The sequence below is a fragment of the Protopterus annectens genome, chromosome 9.part0, assembly GCF_019279795.1.
Source record: "Protopterus annectens isolate FY-2018-M chromosome 9.part0, PAN1.0, whole genome shotgun sequence".
NCBI lineage: Eukaryota > Metazoa > Chordata > Ceratodontiformes > Protopteridae > Protopterus > Protopterus annectens.
This window is the reverse complement of record NC_056743.1, coordinates 1,384,654,294-1,384,663,911: the sequence shown is the minus strand read 5'-3', so window position 1 is coordinate 1,384,663,911 and position 9,618 is coordinate 1,384,654,294. Positions and strand designations below refer to the sequence as shown.

At 40.9% G+C, this 9,618-nt stretch overlaps 1 protein-coding gene across 1 annotated transcript in view; it reads left to right on the top strand.

Moving 5' to 3' along the window:
- The window catches only part of LOC122810683 (extracellular calcium-sensing receptor-like), a 192,556-nt gene that overhangs the window by 753 nt on the left and 182,185 nt on the right, over positions 1-9,618 (top strand). Inside the window, exon 2 of the mRNA XM_044082252.1 lies at positions 1,879-2,170. Coding sequence (XP_043938187.1) covers positions 1,879-2,170 — 292 coding nt within the window. The remainder of the gene's footprint in view (positions 1-1,878; positions 2,171-9,618) is intronic.

Sequence of the window (9,618 nt, the reverse complement as noted above, 5' to 3'; positions counted from 1 at the left end):
ATTTTATGGAACTATTACATAAAATATGGGACATAATTATGTCCTACAATCGCAGGACATTTAACATTTATAATGGTTTTGGTATGGGCACAACTGCCTAGAGGCAGATTGTCCCTAACAATGTGGGACAGGTGGTAACCCTAACCATTGGGCTAGGCTTAGCAAAGGGCAGTGGCATGCTAACACACTGCGTTTCGCTTCCACTTGGTATAACTATCAACACTACAATGGAATACGGGCACGGGGTTTTAAATGTCATTTGTTCGAGGGACGGGGACTCAATATTCAACTACGTGCCTTTGTGTTTACTTTTTATTTTGGTGTTCTCAAAACAATCTTGTATGCTTTACATACATTTCAGTATCCACGGACACTGACAGGAGTAATTATTATTAGAGGCAGGCTGTACTAGTCAGCATTTTAGTTTACGCGTATGCAGCCTACATGTTCACACCTCCGTGCAGCGGTTAGACACGTCCCCTGCACTCGCACACGTTTGTTATGCACGTGGATGTTGTGGCAGCGTGCCTTCATTAATATGCATGTGGTGCTGCTGTGCCATCTCTATGCCGCACAGTCGGTGCAAGGCTAACGCCGTCCTTGTGCCGAGCTTCATGAATCCCAGGGTATATGTTGTTTCTTGGTATTTTTGTCTTGTAGCACATGCCATGACTAAAAACAGTCTTTGGTGAAATACTGTTTTCCAGTTAACAAAATAAATAAAGAGTAGCAAATAGATAAACACTGTTAGAATATAGGAGAAGATGCTAACTATAACCTACCCAGTACAAATAAAGTAAATGCCAACCAAACAGTGCAATATTTCTTTCTTTGTTTTTCTTTAAGGATACATTTTGTTTGCTCTTCTTTCCCCTGCAACCTCTCAATCATCAGACTCCTCCTGGCCAAGGGACTCATTTGTTCTCCATCACTAGGGTGAGTGATAACCAGGAAGGGCCAAGATAAAGGTAGCCATCAGTGGTGGATTGAGATTTATTGTTTATGACTCTATCCTTAGCACACAATCAATACCAAGGATAGATAATCAAAGGTTTGACAGCAGATGATGTCTGCTCACTTCTGCAAGGGGCATTCTCTCCAAGCATCCATGCCCCTCCCTCAAAATATGAGCAATGGTTTCAATGGTCTCCACAAGGGTAATTGCACAAACTCTGTTTGCCATCAAGTCACGAAAATTGAGATTGGTCTACCTTTTCATTTGTTTCCCTCCTTGCCTGGGTGCTTCCATGCGAGGGCTGCTAAATGAACCTTTAGGCAGTGCTCCTGCCTTCTGTACCATGGAGCTAGGCTACATTTTTGCATTATTTTTAAATGCACCATCCTAGCTAACTGTTATGATGCATGTTGCACAAGCCTGAGGCTTGTATTCTTGAGGTAGTTGTCCATAAATTGAATGGCCACAGAAATGTGCAGTCAGAAATGCTTTGTACAGATATAGTAACTGACAAGGTCTACATCTTGGAGTCAATATAGCTCTTCCGCTTTCAGCATATTCACTAATATCATACAATGACTCCTAGATGCAAAAAATGAGTTTGGGGTCACTTACAAATGTTATGTTGTAGAGATTTTATTAGATAGTGCATTCTTAAATGAGAATTCCCTTTCTTCGCACCATAGTATGCTATTTAATGTAAATCACTTGTATAAATGATAACTTGCAGTTAAATTACATTATCTAATTTTGTTTGCATTACTTTGTTATATTTTATAAATCTAATAATATTTTTTCACCTGACTTATTAGCATGTATAATATTAACTACGATAAACTTAGACCAGTATTTCTGCTATATTTCATGCAGCTTTAAACGCACATTGAGTAATTATTCTCTGTGATTACTCCTATTCCTTACAGATTTCATGTTGGTTACTACAGGGGAGTCCTGGCAATGGTTTATGCCATCAATGAAATTAACAAAAATGTACATTTACTACCCAACTTCACTCTGGGCTTCGACATCTTTGATTCTTGCTTCTCGGAGAACCAAGCAATTGAAACAGCCTTAGCATTTTTATCAGGCATTCAGAAGCCTATCCCTAATTACATTTGTAACTCTGCTAGTATGATTGCTGGGATCATTGGAGAATTTGGATCTTCATTAACAATTCCAGTTGCCCGAATACTGGGGGTCCACCATGTCACTCAGGTATTGCACTTTGATAGGCTAAAACTTGGTCAAGGTGGTAATAAGATAACACTGATATTTTTAATTAACTTAAATGTGCTTATAAAATAGCATTGTGCAATAAAAATTGTTATGTATTGTGATGTATAAGCCATATGGAATGTTTTATTTGATGACAAGCTATAACAATTTCTAAGTGCGTTAAAGCAAGTCTAATATATTGCATACACTTATGATGTTGCTAGTGACCTATAGTAGATTTGTTTATCCTGTGTTGTAAAGTTGGTTCATGTGTATTATGATTTCTTCTGTTGTCTGAGAAAGGGCATTTGTTATATTTCAACTTTTTTGGTCATGAATTCTGGACAAAGCCAAATATAATGATAAGACAAAGGCCCAAAATCAGGGACAATTTTTAGTTATTACTCTCACTTAAAAAGTTAATGTACATTTTCTAAACAATCAGAAGTAGGAAATTCTAATGTCTGGCATTATTCACTGGCCATAATCCTCAGTGATTTACCAGAAAATCAAACATTTTATGAAGGACATGGCAAAAATATGAGACAACATAAAGGAATTGCTGCAAAATCAGGGACAGTTGAGAGGCAAGGATTGATCCCATTCGTTACCCAGTGTGTCATGTTGATTAGCTATATAATTAAGGAAAATTGTCAGACTAAAGTAGTAGGAACAGTGTCCATCAATGTTACCAGTGAATCAGGGACCTAAGTTTAGTTATTGCCCCAAGAGCATGAAAGACGGCTGAGGAAGTATAGAATAAGCAGCCCAAGGCCAACATTTTTCCCTTGGCGATAGGGAGTGGATTGTGTGTCTGAGGTGGACACTCCTATTATAGACAATAAGACTTACAAATCATGCATCTTTCCTACCAAGTAGCATGCCACACACTCAGACACACACACACACACACACACACACACACACACACACACACACACACACACACACACACAGACACACATGCACACGGGTCTACTTCAGATTATCAAACTATCAAAAGTTCAACTTTCATATGGCCGAGACCATATGATCAACCTTTTGAAATTTCGAACATCTAATAAAAAAGTAAATAAAAATAAAAAAATTACCTGAACACTATTAGCAAGGGGGGCAAGCCCCCCTGCACCCCCCACATCTCCTGCTCGCTCTCTCTCTCTCTCTCTATGTATATATATACAATATATATACAATATAAGAACATTTGAACTTTCAAAAGTTCGATCATATGGTCTCAGCCATACGAACATCGCACTTTTGAAAGTTCGATCATATGAAGGGGACCCATATGCACACACACACGCACACACATGCACACACACACACACACACACACACACACACACACACACACACACACACACACACACACACACACACACACACACACATACACATGGACACAAGCTTGCTCACACCCCCCAAAACACATGCATTTTCTAGGAGGGGCTTCTGATATTTCTCCAGAACCAGGAGTATCTTCCTTGTCTTTATGGTAATAGCAAACCACAAGGGGAGCAACTAGTGTAAAAGCACCAATGACCAAAAAAACAGCACAGTTGCCATAGCCAAACAGGTAAAACTCATGCCATGAAAAAAAATAAGTTATTTATTAAACAGAAGAGGTAAGTGCTTTCATCCATATAATATAAAAAAAATTTCAGAACTAAGTAAGAAATATATGAATACTATTTTTATAATAGTAATTTATCATACACCCTACCTAACTAATAAACATCCACTCCTGAAGCACCAGATTTAAAGCATAATGTATGTAAATGTAAATTCATATACAAAATGCAAATGTATATTCAAACCTCTCAGTAATCAAACTCTTATAAAATGTACATTTTTTGCATGTATTTCATAAAAATACTGTAAAGTAGTAATAAATATACTAAACATATATTTTATAATGTTTTCCATTACAGCCTCACAGTGTGTAATTTTAGTATATTACTTATAAAAATATTATCATTCAACCTAAGGTGCATGCCAGAGTTCAGTCTGATTTACCAAATTAAATCCCATTATTTTATCCTTACTTCCTAACACCCTCTGGGGGTTAACTGGTATCTGTTCCAGTACTTTAGTACATTTGCATCACCACAGACAAAATCTCATATAATATCCTAGCCAGCTATAAGTCAAACTCCATGTACCCAGAAGCTCACAATGCATACTGGACCTAATGTAGACACTTACCACTCAACCTAATGCCCTACTCATGGGAGACTTCAATTACCGTTTTATATATTGGGAATACTACATGGCCTAAAATCAACAGGCACAGAGATTCCTAGACTTCTAAAATACAAACATCCTTGACCAAATAGTGAATATGCCCACTAAAGCCTCCAATATACTGGACCTTGTATTCATAAATGTGGAAGAAAGCTCAGCCCCCAATCTCATCCATTCTCATCATCCCTGGTAAGGTCCAATCATAAAATTCCTTTGAAATAAAAATGAACCCCATAATCTCATTAAAATCAGTAGTAGTTAGGAACTACTCCATGGAAATTATCTTTTAGTAAGTGATGATTTGTCAAAATTCAATTTGCTGATCACATTGAAGCCTTGGAAACACAGCAGCCTATGCTGAATTGTTTTCAGAAACTCTGTACAACCATGTCAATAGCTGCATGGAGACTGTTGTACCAACCAGAAGTAAGCTCAGGACTACCTCTCGAAACAAACTGCCCTGGTGGCATCCGAAATTTAACAGGATACACACCAAAAAGAAAAAAAATATGGCAAAAAATCAGGAAGGGTAATTCCTATAAAGATAAAACACTCTCATTAAACTAAATAGGCAACTGAGAGAGCTAATTATGTCAAGCATAGATCACTTTGAAGTCAATATAGCCTTCCAGATGAAAGATAATCATAAAGCATCACCATAGACAAAATCTCATATAATATCCTAGCCAGCTATAAGTCAAACTCCATATACCCAGAAGCACAGTGCATACTGGACCTTATGTACACACTTACCAGGAGGTCTGGCTTTAAAATATCTGCAGTGGCTTAGTGGTAAATCACATTGGCCTATGAACCCATAAGCCTTCTACAGCTATGTCAGAAACCTCAAGGTCAGCACACAGTAACGTTCTGACTTGGTGGCTAATGGTACCACATTCAGTGAGCCTGGTGATATAATGAACCTGTTAGCAGACAAATTCATTTCCAACTTTACCCCCATCCAACCCCTGTCCTACTCCCAAGAAATATACCCTCAGACATAATCCCTCCAATTATAACTAGGGAACATGTACTGGCTCCACTCACTAAAGCCAAGAACATGGCCTCAGTGGGCCCCAATAACATCACAAGTTGTCTCATGAGCAGTCTAAAATATGACTTATCATGACCCTGGATTCATCATTTAATTATAGTCTTAAAACAGGCTTTGTGCCATGTAAATGGAGGATTGCAGCTGTCATCCCCCTTCATAAGAGAGATCCTAGAAACTACAGACCCATTAGTCTGACTAGTCTTATTTGAAAAGCCATGGGAAGAATTATCACGGAAATTATCAAAAAGGACATAAGAGACCTTCAGACACTGGATACATCCCAGTTTGGATTTATCAAAGAAAGGTCATGCTTACTGAATCTGGTGGACTTCTTTGAAAAGATCACTAAGGCAATTGATGAGGGGAAAATAGTGCATTCTGCCCACTTAGATCTGACTAAAGCATTTGATATAATACCCTACTTGGGCATTGTCAACAAACTTGCAGAACTAGGTATAAACCCCTTTATAACATGCTGGATAGCTAGCTGGCTCACTGATAGGACCCAGGAGGTTAGAATTGGTGAGGCCACCTCCACAAAGAGTAGGGTCACCAGTAGAGTGCCCACAGGCTCTGTGCTAGGCCCACTCCTCCTTGGCATCTATTTCTCAGATGCCAAAGCCAATGTCAAAGGCTTCTGTCTAATCAAGATCATGGATGATTGCAAACTGGGAGCAGTCAGTGAATCACAGACAAATGCTTGGTGCCAAAGCCATGGCTTAAAACTCAACACCAAGAACTGCATTATAGTATCTTTTGTGAAGTCTGCACCCCAGGTAGCTATGTCATCAAAAACACCCTAGAAGTTTATTCACTAGTTAGGCATCTGGGAACTCATACAGATAGTAACCTAGCCTTCAACCAACTAAAAAGATAGTCAGAAAATCCTTCTATGTTGGTCAACCTATATGCAAGGATTTGGTATCTAGGTCCAGTGAGGATATCATACCACTGTATTTGGTCCTTATCAGACCCATCATACAGTATAATGCCCCCTTCAGTATGCACATGACCAGACACATGCAGCACCTGGAATGTCCACAAAGGTTTCCTACAAAAATAATACAGGTAGTAAACACAGTGCCCTATGCTGACAGCCTCAAAGCCCTGTCTCTTTACTTTGTATCATGCAGACTTCTGAGAAGTGATCATTGCTTGGCATACAAGGCAGCTCTGGACCCTGTTTGATGAACTTTCTGCACATCTGCAAAACAAACAGCACCAGGGATACTACATTAAGATACCTACATTTTGTTTGCAACATAAATAGGACATGTTGGAGAGACAGATATGTGTCTCAGAGAATTCTTATTCTCTGGAACAGTCTCTCCATCCATGTGAACTTTTAGTTATGTACTCACCATAACTTCAGATGTTTGGGATCCATCTCGCCTACATTCTGACTGATGGGTTCGCCGCGATCCCTCGGCTCCGACTGCACGGCTTATGCCAAAAGCGAAGTCTCTTATTGGCTGAGCTTACTATATCCCAGGATGCACCACTACCAGTCCCCCAGATCTAGTTTGTCCGCATACATACACAGACACACATGCTGCTTATATAACATCGTCAGATGAAACAAGATAAAAAACAGTAGAACTCAAAACCGTTCAATCTCTTCTGATCTCCAAGGCAGGGGGAAGGAGGGTAGGGTATTAGGAATGTGGGCGAGATGGAGCCCGGCCATCGGAAGTTATGGTGAGTACATAACTAAAAGATGTTATGTGATCTATGCCTACATTCTGACTGATGGGACAGCATCCCTAGCACCTGAATCCTGGGTGGCTCACTGGAAAACACTCCTGAGTACCATGGAACCAAATGATGCTCGCCCTTTAGATGCCACATCCAATTTATAGTGGGAAATGAAAGTGTGGGTTGGACCAAGTAGCCGCAGCACAAATCTCAGAAATAGCGAGCTTGGAATGAAAAGCAATAGAAGTAGCCATAGCTCTGGTAGAGTGAGCTTTGATAGATGTTGTAAGTTGCTTATTTGAAGAGGAATAAGCCTGAGATATACAATCTCTAATCCATTTGGAGATAGTAGCTTTAGTGATGGTTTTACCCAATTTATTATCTGAAAAGGACACAAACAACTGGTCTGATTTTCGAATTTGCTGAGTCCTGTTTAGATAGAAGCGCAATTGCCTGTGAACATCCAATTTATGGAGGGTGTACTCCCGTTGGAGAATTTTGGAAAAAACTGGTAGCTCTAGAGATTGTTGGAGACAGAGATTAGAACAAACCTTTGGGACAAAAGATGGGTTAGGCCTAAGTGATACTCTATCCTTGTGAAAAAATCAAGTACGGTGGTTTGATAGATAGGGCTTGAAGCTCTGAAACTCTTCTTGCAGAGGTAATTGCAACTAAGAAGGCAGTTTTCCAAGACAGATATTTTAACTCACATGTAGCGGGAAGATGTTAGCCACAAAGTACCAAATCAAGATCCAGGATGAAAAACTGGAGGTCTTAACAGCCCAGCACCTTTAATGAAAGTTTTGCATAATCTGCTGCTCATCAACGGTGGATCCATGGATTCGTGAAATTTAGAGATAGCTGCTAGTTGGACTTTAATAGTAGAGACTGAAGATCCTTGATTAAACAAGGATGTTAAAAATTTCAAAACCTCTGGTATCGGGGCAGTGATAGGGTCTAAGCCCTGAGTTGAGCCCAGATAGCAAACCTCTTCCACTTACTGAGGTACAATTTCTTAGTGGTGGGTTTGTGGGCCGAAGATAAAATGTGAATAACTTCCGGGTCTAAGGTGTGATTTCTGACTAAAGTCGGAAGTGGAGGAGCCAAGCTGTCAATTTCAAAGTGTGAAGGGACTGGTGTTGTCGTCCCGACTAATGAATCAGCAGATCCGGAGTTAGATCCAAAAACCAAGGATCGTCCACAGCATGTTTCTTCAGGTAGGGAAACCATACCTGACGAGGCCAGTGCGGAGCAATTAGTATAATTGTGGACCCCAATTGAGAAGCTTTCTGGATGACTTTGGGGAGAAGTGGAACCGGAGGAAAGGCATAAAGTAGTCCTGTTGGCCAAGGTTGGACCAGAGCATCCATAGCTGCCTCCCCCTGACGTGGAGTCAAGGAGAAGAACCTTTTGCACTTTGCGTTTTGTGGTGTTGCAAATAGGTCACAGCACGGGGTCCCCCATTTTCTGAAAACCTGAGCTGCTACTGTTTCATTCAGGGACCACTCGTGAGGAGAGAGAATCGTCCTGCTTAATCTGTCTGCCAATATATTGGATTTCCCTGGAATGTGGGTTGGTAGCTACAGCCCATTCCACACCCTCATGGCCTCTCTGCAAAGGGGTAAGATCTGGTCCCTCCTTGTTTGTTTAGATACCAGACCACCGACATGTTGTCTGTGTGGATAGCGATAATGCCTTGAGGAGAAACTTGTGGAGGGCCTGTAGGGGGAGAAGTACAGCCCTCATTTCCAATACATTGATATGGAGAAAGGTTTTGTCTGGAAGGGAAGAACCCTGAACTAACCTGCCCAGACAATGCCCCCACCCTGTCTGGGAGGCATCCGTCGTCAGGGTGGCCACCGGAGGGATAACAAAGGTCTTCCCTGATTCAGATTGGATGGCTGAAGCCACCAGCGGAGGTCCTTTCTGTAATCATAATGGGGTGATTGAGGGGGAGATTCTGAAAGGACCATTGAGTCAATAACAGCCACTGAAGAATCCTCATGTGCAATCTTGCCAGTGGAACTAGGAGAACCGTGGACATCGAACCTAAAAGTTGCAGGACCATCCTGGCTGGGGCTTTGGATCTTGAAAGCAGGGCTTGAACTTGACCTTGTAAAGTTTGAATCCTTTCGGTAGGAAGAAGCATCAATTTTGAGTCTATCTCTGCTCCTATGAACCTTATGCGCTGAGAGGGCAGCAAGACAGACATTGACCAATTGAATGTAATTCCCAGGGTAGCACCCAGGGAGATGGTGGCTTTGAGGTTGTCCATTAGTAGATGCCTGGTGGTGGCAGTCAGGAGCCAGTCATCCAGATAGGGAAACACTTGGAATCCAAGACTCCTCAGGTGAGCAGTTACTACTGCCAAACACTTGGTGAACACCCTGGGGCTGTGGTGAGACCAAAGGGCAGTGCGTGGAAATGACTGTCTCCCAGGCTGAAGCGCAGATAC